The 13,650-nt window shown below is 37.3% G+C and overlaps 1 protein-coding gene across 1 annotated transcript in view; it reads left to right on the plus strand.

Annotated features, from left to right (window-relative positions):
• The window catches only part of TM9SF2 (transmembrane 9 superfamily member 2), a 61,204-nt gene that overhangs the window by 25,460 nt on the left and 22,094 nt on the right, over positions 1-13,650 (plus strand). The window contains exons 5-10 of the mRNA XM_047720315.1: positions 1,177-1,306; positions 2,539-2,663; positions 4,417-4,528; positions 5,766-5,845; positions 6,619-6,727; positions 13,045-13,177. Of these exons, the coding sequence (XP_047576271.1) occupies positions 1,177-1,306; positions 2,539-2,663; positions 4,417-4,528; positions 5,766-5,845; positions 6,619-6,727; positions 13,045-13,177 (689 nt within the window). The remainder of the gene's footprint in view (positions 1-1,176; positions 1,307-2,538; positions 2,664-4,416; positions 4,529-5,765; positions 5,846-6,618; positions 6,728-13,044; positions 13,178-13,650) is intronic.

A 13,650-nucleotide genomic window follows, 5' to 3' on the forward strand; every position in this document is an offset into this window, starting at 1 on the left:
ATTTTTATGGAGTACTTTCTCTACTATGATAACTTAAAGATATTATAATTAATATATTGCTAGCATCTATTCATTGATTGAACTTCATTCTCTATCTAAAAAATTAAAGCAATTAGAGGATTGTTTAAGCCTCCAAAAAAATCTGATTTATTTTACATAGCATTGCTTTTATGCTCCTAACGTTTTATAGCCTTTTTCATGGGAACTACTAGCCTGCTGGTTATAATAATAAGCAACTTAATAGTGTAGGTGATTCTAAAATTTGGTATATTGGGTACTATTAAATAGCATTTAAATGTTAAGAGACATGTTTTATTAGGTCATTAATGTACACCTTGGGTGCATATAGAATCATAATTTTACTTCCTAAGGCATACATTAATTAACAAATAAAACATGCCCTGGAGTGTCGTCTTAGGACTGTAATATAGCTAGTATATTTTTAGTGATTTTTTTAAATTTGTATCGTGTAGTGTGCTCTTGGCATAGGGGACCACATGCTTGGACTTTAATATAGCTAGACAATGCTACGGAACCTTATTCTTTACTTATTCTTTATTTTTCTCCCTTTTTTTTAAAGTTCTTTTTCACTATTTCACTTTTAAATTTTGTTTCTCTGGTTTTATAGCAGCATTTCTTTTATACATAATTTGGACTTACACAGCTTTAACAGATAATACTATAATTTTCACTTGGCCCTTAAGTTGAATATATTTTCCCATCTTACAGTTATGTTCTTCTCCTTTTTATTGAATTACCAAGTAATGAAAGGACATTTGCTTCTATACTGTTCCATCAAATTGTTCCCAAGGAACGCGATACATTGCTTTGTGCCCAACTTAGAGCTTTTGAGTATTTTGCTAAAGGTAAATTATCCCTCTGTATCTAGGTAATAATATTGTTAAATGAGCAACTGCAGTAGATTAATTTATCAAATTCCCTTTTCTACATACATTTATAGTTTCAAAGAAGCTATAAAGTTTTTTCCTTCACTGTAGTGTATCAAATATTGACATAATGCTGTAGCTTATGAAATATACTACATCTTATCAAAACTCTTATTGTAGTTTTGACCTCTTAAGGCATTTAGAGACATTTAAATTTTATGAGCTGATAACAGTTTCGGGCACTATTTCTTAGTCATGTTTGACGATTTCTAACTTATTTTGTGCATAGGATTGTGGATAATATGCCTGTAACATGGTGTTACGATGTTGAAGATGGTCAGAGGTTCTGCAATCCTGGATTTCCCATTGGCTGTTATATTACAGATAAAGGCCATGCAAAAGATGCCTGTGTTATTAATGTAAGTTCGTGAAAAACTCTATGCTATTTTTTTAAAAATGTTTTTTTTAAAGGATTCAGTCTTTACCTAGACAAAATTTGTTATATTCATTGGATGAGTACAGTTCAGATGTCCTCAAGCACAGCTACTTAGATCTTAAAGCTCGACCCAGTTAACAGTGTATAAATTTAATTCTAGGGGCACCTGGGTGCCTCAGTGGGTTAAAGCCTCTGCCTTCGGCTCGGGTCATGATCCCGGGGTCCTGGGATCGATCCCCGCATCTGGCTCTCTGCTCCGCGGGGAGCCTGCTTCCCCCTCGTTCTCTGCCTGTCTCTCCGCCTCCTTGTGATCTCTCTGTCAAATAAATAAATAAAATCTTAAAAAAAAAATTTTTTAATTCTAGAACTAAACTAATTGAGATTTAGTTCAGTATTCACTGAGAGTGTTATATGCTAAGCATTATGCTAAGGGCTGGGACTTTGTATGTTCTGATACTATTCAAAGTCACATTCATAAATCTTACATATATTTTTTAATAAGTAGATTAGTGGAGTACCAGAAAGACCTCATTATAAGTTCATGAAGTTTATATTATAAATTTAAGTCCATAAAACATTATATTGCAAAAGTATGGTATTATAACTGTTTTTAAAAGGTAAATGCCTTTATGACCCTTCCTTTCTATTTAAAAATGGTAGGAAAGTGAGGATGTTAATACAGAAAGTATTAAAATTATTGGGAGTATATATTAAATGTTGTGTAATCAGGTCAGTCAGATTTAATCTCTTAATATGACTTGATGGTAGAAGTGAGCATCAGCTTGATCATGAAACTGATTACATTGGCTAATGCTTTTGGGAAAATTGACCAGAAACACTTGAATCATTTATTGGTTTAGTCTGAAGTTATAAAACTTGCAAGGAGGAAGAGTGTTGAAATGTATAAGATTTAGCATGCTCATAACATGTAATGTTTTAAATTTTATTTTCTTTTATCATAAGTGGAAAAATAGAAAATATTAGATGTGTTCTTTTTAACAGGTACCTACTTTTATGTAAGAATTAAAGCATTAAAGAAACATAATTTGTACTCTGCCAATTATTTTTGGTTTATATAGTTTAAGCTTAAATCTTAAACGTTTTTATGGGGATTAAAACTTTAAGCTCAAAATTTCCTACTTGTTGTGCCTCATTTTAAAGTTTTGTTTTGACTCCTGTATAGCCAGTTTTCTACCTTTAAGTTCTGTTCCACAGTCAGAATTCCATGAAAGAGATACGTTTTACATCTTCAACCACGTTGACATCAAAATATACTATCATGTTGTTGAAACGGGGTCCATGGGAGCAAGATTAGTGGCTGCCAAACTTGAACCAAAAAGGTAACTATACAAACAGGTCAAAAACTTAAAAACTGTAGGCATGCCTTCCGGTTCAGTGGGAAGAGCATGTGGCTCTTGATCTTGAGGTTGGGAGTTTGAGCCCCACACTGGGTTTAGAAGTTACTTAAAGGAGGGCATATGGCTGGCACCTTGAAGCATAAAACTCTTGATCTCAAGGTCATGCATTCAACCCCCATTTTGGGAATGCAGCTTACTTTAAAAATTAAATAAAAAGAAATTAAAAAGTAAGTAAACGTAAGTGAAATTATTTCCAAAGAATAAATATTGGGGCCCAGTTAACTTTTTTCTTCTTTCAGTATTCTGACATACAATCTGGCATTTCAGGATTGATTTTACTAAAATTCTCTTTAGTGTGATTTGTTATTGAGTTCTGGGTTGTCCAGAGAAATCATGCAGATATTTTTTTTCCTGTTATGGTAAGTGGTCAAACCAAAGTGCCTTTTTCTTTTGTTTTTTAATCAGGAAGTTTTGACAGCTTTTCTGTGTCAACTTGGGAGTGGAGAATGTAAGTGGTTGGGACAGTATTTATTTTGTAGTAGAAAAGCATTGCCTCTAATATTTGCAACTTGACCTCTCATTGGAGGCCCAAATGAGGTGATTCTATTTTTTTTAAGTAATCTCTGCACTCAGCGTGGGGCTCGAACTTACAACTCTGAGATCAAGAGTCCCACAATCTACTGACTGAGCCAGCCAGGTGCCTCCTCAAATGAGATGATGAGTGCTATCGTTTCTAAAATCTCCACACACTGTTAGATGCCTTTGTGTGACAAGTCATTGAAATTGGGTCTCTTGTCAGTATTCTTAGTATGAAAGTACCTGTCAGTTATTTGTGAGATTTTTTTTGATTGAGTATTCCATTTTTTTTTTAATATTCTCCCCTCAGCACCCCAACCCTGCCATTGAACTAACCCTTTACCCATGCCACTGCTGGGAAAGAAATGCATGCCACGGTGCCTGCGTGCTTCAGTTGGTTGAGCCTGGGACTCCTGATTTCAGCTCAAGTCATGGTCTCGGGGTCATGGGATCCAGCTGTGTGGGGCTCCATGATCAGCGCTGAGTCTGCTTGAGATTCCCTCTCTCCCTCTCCCCCTCCTCCTGCTCTCACAGCACACACACACTCTCTCTCTCAAAATAAAATAAATAAAATCTTAAAAAAAACATTCTTTCTGTCTCTCACTGCCCTTCCCCCATCTAACATGTGGTCTCTCAAAAAAAAAAAAATGCATTTATTATAAGAGAGCAGTTAATTTAAACTCCCTCAGTGTTTATTTTTGTTTGTTTTTTAAGATATGTATTTATGAAGATTTATTTCAGAGAGAGCCCACTTGTGTGAAATGGGGGAGGGACAGAGGGAGAGGGAAACAGACTCCACGCTGAGCAGGGGGCCATATGCGGGATTTGATCCCAGGACCCTAACATCATAATTTGGGCCAAAATCAAGAGTTGGGCGCTTAACCAACTGAGCCACCCAGGTGCCCCCTTTTTAAAGATATTTAATGCTCTTCAAGTATAGTGCTTTTAAAAGTTTGTTTCAAATTTTGAAAAATTTCTTACACATACTTGTAACTAAGTTCCTTACTCATATAAAGTAAATATACCATTAAATGTGACATGAGTAATTTTGCCTTTGACTATAGTAGCATGGTAAAAGATGTACAGAATCTGTAGTCTTTAACTTCATTTTTTAAAACTGTACTTTATCAACATCTTGCCAAAATGTTTCTTCCCACAGCTTCAAGCATACCCATATAGATAAACCAGACTGCTCTGGACCCCCCATGGATATAAGTAACAAGGCTTCTGGAGAGATCAAAATTGCCTACACTTACTCTGTTAGCTTCCAGGTGAGTTTGTTTGTATCTCTAGTATAACTCAGAAATTGATTTTAAATTCATACTACTTAAACTAATTAAAAATATTAATGATTAACCTTGTCACATAGACAAGCTTTTAATGAGCTGATTTGGAATAGTTTGTCAGTGCACCAGGCAACATAATCGCACTCAAAACTAAGTCTCCATTTAGATGAGAAGTAGAGTAAATTGGAGAATTGAACCTGATTTAAATGTTAAGTCAGAAGAGATACATAAAAGATTCAAGGTAGAAAATAGGCATAGAGAAGGGTATGAAAATGTCAAAGATTTATGTAGCAAGCATTTGGGAAAGCAACCTATTTTAAAGTCCAGATTAATATAAACTTTAATGGAGAATTTCCTGTTAGTGAATGATTTATATAGGTTCTTAGGGAATTAAAGGGAGTGTTCTCATTAATGGAGAAGTATCTTAGGAGGAAAGTAAAAGTTCATTTTATGAGAATCTGAGGCAATATTCTACCTCTACTTTTTTTTTTTAAGATTATTTGAGGGGGAGAGAGTGCACGTGCCTGTGGGAGGGAGATGGATAGAGGGAGAGTCTTAAGCTGACTCCACACTGAGTGCGGAGCCCCACTCAGAGCTCAGTCTCACCACCCTGAGATCACAACCAGGAGTCAGATGTTTAACCAGCTGTACTACCCAGGTGCCCCTCCACCTCTATTTCTAATAAACTGTTTTGGTGGTAAAGTATAGTTGTGATGTTTACTCTCCCCATATAGTCATTTTGCAAACCTAGTGCAATGAAAATTTATTTCTGGATAATAAGAGCTCATTGTGGGTGACACTTGCCAGATGCTCAGTACGACTCTGGTGTCTCATAAGTATTGATAGATGGCATCAAAGAGAATAAAAAATGAGTTATACCACTCAGTTTTCTGAAAGAAAATTAAAAAGTACAGCTCTGAGTTTTCATATCTAAAATAAACTTTTGTTAGTTAACATTTAAAGCAAGACTTTAAAAAAAAAAATACAGGTAACTTGGTACTTTTAGGAACTTTTATTATTTGTTATTGCTGAATCTCATTTTGATTTTCCGAAGACTTGAGTTAGAGCTAAACTCTGAGACTCATAACTAATCCAAGTTATGATAATGAGAAATTATATTTGTTAACTGAATGGAAGGTCAAGCTATGAGTGGAAGTGTTTGGATTCTTAATATACTTTGTCAGCAAATGCTTATTTAAAGAGTTTTGTTTTATCTCCCTAGGAAGATAAAAACATCAGATGGGCATCTAGATGGGACTATATTCTGGAATCTATGCCTCATACCCACATTCAGTGGTTTAGGTAAGAGCACAGAGTTAATCCACTTCATATTTTGGGCTTACTCTGTGTTTTGTCCCTTTGAACATATCCTTCATTCTCTAATTCTCTCTAGTTCTCCGGAAGTCTAGACTTTTGAATTGGATAGACTTGTGTTCAGTCCTGGCGAGGTCACTGCAAATTAGGCCAGGGCACCCATTTATTCAGTCTGTTTCTTTATCTGGAAATACCTGCTTCACGAGAGACTGTCCCTGTGGATAGAAGGAGAATGAATGAAACAGAACGTTTGAGCACCTTACCTGAAATGGAAGAAGCCACTGCTCATGTTATGACTATTTTTATTATTATTATTATTATCGTCATCATCATGAACAAAGCATGACTCAAAATTTTTATCTGGAGAGTTGTCCATGGTGCCGTCACTCTCCTTTTTCTGCTTTGTTGACTACCTTTTGACGCTCAGTAACAACAGAGTAAATGTGTGTGTCATAAATTTCTTGAAGACACCGACCTTTGTTGGTCCCTGTGGCTTGTAGTGTATTTATTTGGGCATAGTACTTACTTAATCATGTGGACCACAGACAAAAAAATTCTAGTCCTCAACAGATTATGGTAAGATTATTATGAGAAGTATATAAAGTTCTGTATCCACTAGAAGGACACAGAACAAAGCTCATTGAATCTGTTGGATTTTAGGTCAGATTTTGAATGTGATCAATATGTTTTAATGTTACTGAATAAATATTTTAAAAAGGAAATAAGGCTGTAGATTAATCCTGAAATGTTTATTTCTACAGCATCATGAATTCCCTGGTCATTGTCCTCTTCTTGTCTGGAATGGTGGCTATGATTATGCTACGGACACTGCATAAAGATATTGCCAGATATAATCAGATGGATTCTACAGTGAGTGAAACATTTGACCCGTTCTTTGGTCTGCTAAGGATAGTCTTTATTTTGTTCTTTGGAAAAAGTTGAAATAATGGCTTTAGACAGAATCTTTCTTCTAAAAAGTTACCTTGAATTCACCTTTTCAAATAAAATGATCCTTAAGAATTGGTGTTCTCTAGCAGTGTCGCGCTCCAGCACTCAGAGCTGCACTGCTGATGGCCCTGTCTGTGTTAGTGGACTGGGGCGGAGTGGGTGTCAGCTCACAGCTCCAGGTCTGTCCCTATTCCCACGTATGTGCTGTCAACTCTCAGATTTTCCATTCCCAGTCTGCACCGAGCTTGTGAAACAGCAAAGTTGAGTGGAGTAACTCCCAAGCAGTTTTTGTGTGTGTGTTTAACTTTTTTTTAAATTAATTTTCACTGAATTTTATGATTGCAACCTTTTGATATATTCAAAGTAATTTAATGTCCCAATCTCATTTATTCTCAAAACACTTCTTACATAATGTTATATACCTTTTATATTTTTTAATTGTATAGCAGCTCAATAAAATTTCCACAAGAATTCCTAGTGACTTGTAATGAATACAAAACACTCAGATTTCATTGCTTTCTTTTCCCCAACTTCTTAGCCTTTTCCCCATAATTTTTCATCCTAATTAGAAAAAGAATATATTGGGGCGCTGGGTGGCTCAGTGGGTTAAGCCGCTGCCTTCGGCTCAGGTCATGATCCCAGGTCCTGGGTTCGAGCCCCACATCGGGCTTTCTGCTCAGCAGGGAGCCTGCTTCCTCCTCTCTCTCTGCCTGCCTCTCTGCTTACTTGTGATTTCTCTCTGTCAAATAAATAAATAAAATCTTTAAAAAAAAAAAAGAATATATTTATGTTTATAAGCTTTTAAGCATTTTATGCTACATTCTCTTTTCCATTATTTTTACTGATTTTATTAAATATTTAAATAATTTCAAAATACTCTTCATAATTGGCAATTTCAAATGATTGATGAGGTAATGGTATTTTCTCCTTCATTTGTACCAAGGTGCTGTGGGAGCTGAGAGGCCATGGCACCCCTGTTTCCACTCTTGATCCCATTCCTTTTTCCTCCCTGACCGTAGTGGTCCGAGCAAGTCTGTTCAGGCATAATTCAGATCATTCACTCCTGACCACAGCCTCCAGTGGCTTCCCATTTCATTCAGAGTGAAAACCAGAGTCTTGTTTTTTTTGGTTTTTTTTTTTTTTTAATATTTTATTTTTTCATGAGAGACAGAAAGAGAGAGAGAGAGAGACAGAGGGAGAAGCAGGCTACTCGCTGAGCTGGGAGCCTGATGCGGGACTCAATGCCAGGACTCTGGGATCATGACCTGGGCTAAAGGCAGACACTCTACAACTGAGCGACCCAGGTGCCCGAAAGCCAGAATTTTTACAATGATCTGTAGGCCCTACAGTGCCCCCTTAGAACTCTGCTCCAGCCATACTGGCCTCCTTGCTGTTCCTCAGATATGTCAGGCATATTCTCACACCTCCGGCCTTTACACTTGCTTTTCTCCACCTCAGATGTTACTTACTCCCTCATGTATTTACATAGCTCCCTGACCTACTCGGTCATTACTGAAATAGGATCTTCCCAGTGAGACCCTCCTGACCATCAGATTAAAATTACACCTCCTTGGCCCCATACACATCCATACCTTCTAAGTTTTCTCTGGAGCACTTATCACCATCTAATGTACTCTATATTTTACTTACTTGTTTCGTTAATTATCTGGCTTCCCAGTATGAATATATATTCAAGAGGGATTTTTCTGTTTTACTCCCTATAGTATCTCTGGTGTTTTAAACAGTGCTGTGCCTTTATATAGTTGGTGCTCAGTAAATGTTTGTTGAATGAATGGATGGATGAGTCATTCTTTGATGTACTAGCCTCCTTGATGCATTGCTGGGCTCGTGATAGGTATAAAGGTATCCAAGGATTATCTTCCAACTCTAACCTACCCCCGCCCCGCAAAAGTGAGCTGAGACCAGAGCGGGAACCTTTCTCCTCCTATATTAAGCATGGATTCTTGAAGGGGAGAAAAATGATTCTAGGTTAGTAAGTGCCTTCTGATTCTTGTCAGAATCAAGTAGAAAATCCTTTGAGGTAAAGTCTCCCAAATTTAGGTTTGTAGAATTCCCCCAATTGGCGCCTGGGTGGCCCAGTTGGTTGAGCATCTGACTCTTGATTTTGGTTCAGGTCATGATCTCAGGGTCATGAGGTCGAGCCTCATGTTGGGCTCTGTGCTTGGCGGGGAGTCTGCTTTCCCAAGTCTGTCTCTTCCTCTTCCCTCAAACCACCCCCCTTCTCTATAATAAATAAATAAATCTTTAAAAGTGATCTATTAGAAATGCACAAAAATCTACATTAAACAACAAGTTTAGAACCCCCCCCACCGAAGATTTCAGATACTACCAACTCTTAACTACAGAGTATAAAGTGTTTGAAAAAATAAGAGGAATATTTAGACAAAGGAAACACAGTATGTCCCAAGCAGAAAAAATAAAAAGAAATCCACATCTAAATCAACCATGACAAAACCATAGACCACCAGAGGAAAAAAGATCTTAGAATCAGCCAGAGGCAGGGGGAAACTTGAGCATCTGCAAAAGAAAAACAAATTGGAAATGGAAGCTCAGAGATAAAACATCTTAAATCAGTCAGAGATATTAACTGTTTACATGGAATCATGTACCCAGAAAAGGTATCTTTCAAGAATAAGGGTGAAAGACCTTTTTCAGGTGCGCAGAAGTAGTGCGCCACAGACCGTTACTGAAGGAATATCCATAGAAGTAAACGTGAGCCGCAAATCAGTCAATCCATTGATCGATCAGACCTGAAGAAATTTCTATAGAAGGACTTCAGCAGAAAATAAATAAATAAAAACCAATCCTAAACAGATATTTAGCAAGATGGGTGAACAAAAAGATTCCAAGTAAACATTTTCTGTTTATAATAATAGTCTAAATTTGGAGATAGGGTAAGTGTGTCAGCAGAGAAAAAACAAATTTGATATATAGTATTGGATGAAGTGGGTGGCCATCTGGTTAAAAAATAAAGTAGGTTCCAGCCTTATTCCTTCTGTTAAATGAAAATGTAAAACTATAAAATACTGGAACACATGAGAAGTTATTTTTAAATCTTAGAGAAGGGTAGAATTTTTTAAGTACCACAGAGAGCCAGGAGTTATAAAAGAAGTGATTGCTCTATGATTACATGTTTGAAAAATTTTAATAGGAAGAAATACCATTAAAAAGTCAAATAGGAAAATATTTAACATGTATCACAAAGTTAATTCCTCATAAATAAAGAAATCTAAAATCATTATGAAAACAATCAGCAGCCCAGTAAGAAGCGAGGCATGGCACATGAAAAGAGAGTCCATTAAAAGGAAACACAAGGGACACCTGGGTGGCTCAGTCAGTTAAGTGTCTGCCTTTGGCTCAGGTCACGATCCCAGGGTCTTGGGATCCAGGATTGAGTCCCGCATCAGGCTCCTCGCTTGGCGGGGGGCCTGCTTTTCCCTCTTCCTGCAGCCCTGCCTCTTGTGTGCACGTGTGCTCTCTTTCACACTCTCTGACAAATAAATAAAATCTTCAAAAAAAAAACCACACAGATGGTTCTTAAACATATAAAAAGATGTAGCATCATTCATAATAAGAGAAATGCAGAATAAAACTGCAGTGCAAGGTCGTTTGCTCCTCTGGCACCCCTGGCAGAAATTAAAATGTTTGATCATGTGTTGGGGATTGAGGACATGAGCACTTTGATACATAGTTTATGAGAATGTATATTGGTGTAACTTACAAAAGCCACTTTGGCAGTATTTGTTTATAATATAAATAGTTTGACCCAACAATTCAGTTCTTAGAAACTAACTTGGATGCAAAAGTTTTTATTACTACTGTTATTTTTTATTTTAAAACTATATTATTCCTTGTTAATAATAACTAAAGATTTTAAAGAAACACAAGTACGCATTAATAGGGGACTGATTTTATCAATTATAGAATGTCCTTGCAGTGGAATACTGTGCAATCATTAAAAAGAATGAGGTAATTCTATATCTACAAAAGTGGAAGCAGTTCCATGATATTATTAGACTAAAACAGCAAGTGTGAAATAATGCATATAATATGCTACCATTCATGCAAAATGAGAAAAGGTGTTCATGCATTTCCTTATGTGTAAGTAGAGTATCTCTGCAAGGATAGTAAGAAACTAGTCATATTTGTTTTCTCCAAAGAAAGGGGACTTGGCCCTTTATGGGAAACTTAGTTGTCACTTAACTCTGACATTTTTAGTGCTTTTTCAGTAAAAAAAAAAAAAAAAAAAAAAAGTAATCAGAAATGTCCCTCATCTGTAATACTGCGTCACCTAAAAGAGAAGGTGAATGTACTTTTTCCCCCTCATACTTTTAATGTAAACATTCACAGAAGCACAGAGATTAGTATACCCATCACTGTGATCAAACAGTTCTCAGCTCATGTTTAGTCTTTTTTAGAATCCCACCGACTCCTCTCTTTGACTTATTTTGAAGCCAGGCCCTAAAATAATTTTATTTTATCCATTTAGAGCCCATGTACTTTTTTTTTTTTTTAAGATTTTATTTATTTATTTGACAGACATAGCAAGAGAGGGAACACAAGCAGAGGAGTGGGAGAGGGAGAAGCAGGCTTCCCACTGAGCAGGGAGCCTGATGCAGGGTTTGATCCCAGGACTCTGGGATCATGACCTGAGCTGAAGGCAGTCACTTAACCAGCTGAGCCACCCAAGTGCCTCAGAACCCCTGTACTTATAATAAAATTTCAATTTTGTACATTCCTCAAAAATGACCAAGTAGAGTATAATTCCCTGGTGTATATGGAAGTATTTTGATTTTTACTGTTGTCTTATATTACCATTGTAAGAGCAGGATAAGTACCTATATAAAAGTTACCATGTTTCAAATTTCAGTTGATTTATATTTACTAAAAAATATATTACCAATAGCATTGTCTGCTGCTCACAAAGATAGAAGTTTGGAAACTTGGGGTAGAGATGCATCCTGAGGAAATGTTGAGAAATGAGGCTGGAAAAGTAACGGGGCCCAGAGTCTGAAGGACTTGTAAGCAGCAGTTTGAAGGTCACAGGGAAACTCCTAAAGAATTTGAAACAGCACCGCATAGCCACGTTTGTGATGTAGAAAATCACTTTGAATGTTATGTGGAAATCATTCAGAGCAGGGCAAGATTGAGTCCAGGGGTGGTTATGGAATTCCCAGGATAGGTGGTGGCAGGAAAGAAAAAAGGAGCTAGACAGACAGGTACAGTGGGTGTTTAGAAGGTGGGATGGAATACTGATGGACTGGTTGACTGTGGAGAAGGTGGAAGAGGGAAAGAGAACAAATGACCCAGTGTTTTGGTCCGAAACACCCAGTTGTTTAAGGGACCCTGCTGGATGCCGTACTGAGAAGTAGCTGAATAGAAGCAAGGGTAGGAACTCAGAGGTCAGTGTGGTGTATATTGCAGTAGCCAGCTAAGAGGTGATGACCTGAACCAAGGGCTAGTGTTGGGTTTTCCTGAAATATTTTGGAGGCAGAGCTGAAGATTTGTTGAAGTTGGACTATATTCAAGGTGTGAAAAAAAAAAGGAAGGCATGAAGGAGGATTCCAAGGTTGGGGAACCGAAGGGCTGGCAAGATGGAACTTTTACTACTAGGTGACTGGGGGCAGGGGGGTGTTGCTGCAGAAGGAGTATAGGTAGGGAGAGGGAATCCATTCAGTTGTGGGTAATTCAATTCAGGATGCTTGTTACACAAACAGGTGGAACTGTTGATTAGTCAAATTGTGTATGTGTGTCTCAAGATCCGGGGAGCAGTTAGGGCTGGTGGCAGACTTACTCATGTGCTCATAGCTAAGTCTACTCTACCCAGCAAAGTAGCTGTGAAACCTAATACCGTTCACTCATTTTGGAGATTAGTAAATGTAGATTAAGAAGGGTAGAGTATGAGTAAAAATTAAGTCGAGTTGGATCATAAAACTTGACTAGAACTAGGTAAGTATCACATGATTTTGTTTATCTTTTTGAGGTTTCACAATATATTCTTATAGACCTTAACATACAACATTCCTTTAAAAGCAATTCAGAAAAACTATACTATACCTCTAGGAGGCAAACTTCATAAAACTTTGGATTTGGAATAAATACTAACATTTGTAAGTTTAAAAAAAAAAAGTCTATATCAGCATATTCACCAGTGAACAAACTGTCTAGCTGTCCTGGTGATACCACGTGTCAATTAAACAACTTCATTCCCTTTTTAGGAGGATGCCCAGGAAGAATTTGGCTGGAAACTAGTTCATGGTGATATATTCCGTCCTCCAAGAAAAGGGATGCTGCTCTCAGTCTTTCTTGGATCGGGAACACAGATTTTAATTATGACTTTTGTGACTCTATGTAAGTATTCAGTGAGAATTAGAAAGTAGAAAATACTTTTTCTAAATAATATTTGAGAACCAGTTTTCTGGGACACCTGGGTGACTCACTTGGTTAAGCATCCAACTCTTGATTTCAGCTCAGGTCATGGTCTTCCTCTGTCCCTCCCCCTGCTTGCGCACTCAAGCATTCTCTCTCTAAAATAAATAGGTAAAATCTTATAAAAACAAAAAACACAGAAACCAGTTTTCCTAAGTGTAACTAGGCCAGATTGTTTTTAAGAGTCCTTTTGGCTTTTTTTTTTTTTTTTAAGATTTTATTTATTTATTTGACAGAGAGAGATCACAAGCAGGCAGAGAGGCAGGCAGAGAGAGGGGAGGAAGCAGGCTCCCTGCTGAGCAGAGAGCCCGATGCGGGGCTCGATCCCAGGACTCTGAGATCATGACCCGAGCCGAAGGCAGCGGCTTAACCCACTGAGCCACCCAGGCGCCCCG

The sequence above is a fragment of the Lutra lutra genome, chromosome 3 (genome assembly GCF_902655055.1).
Source record: "Lutra lutra chromosome 3, mLutLut1.2, whole genome shotgun sequence".
NCBI lineage: Eukaryota > Metazoa > Chordata > Mammalia > Carnivora > Mustelidae > Lutra > Lutra lutra.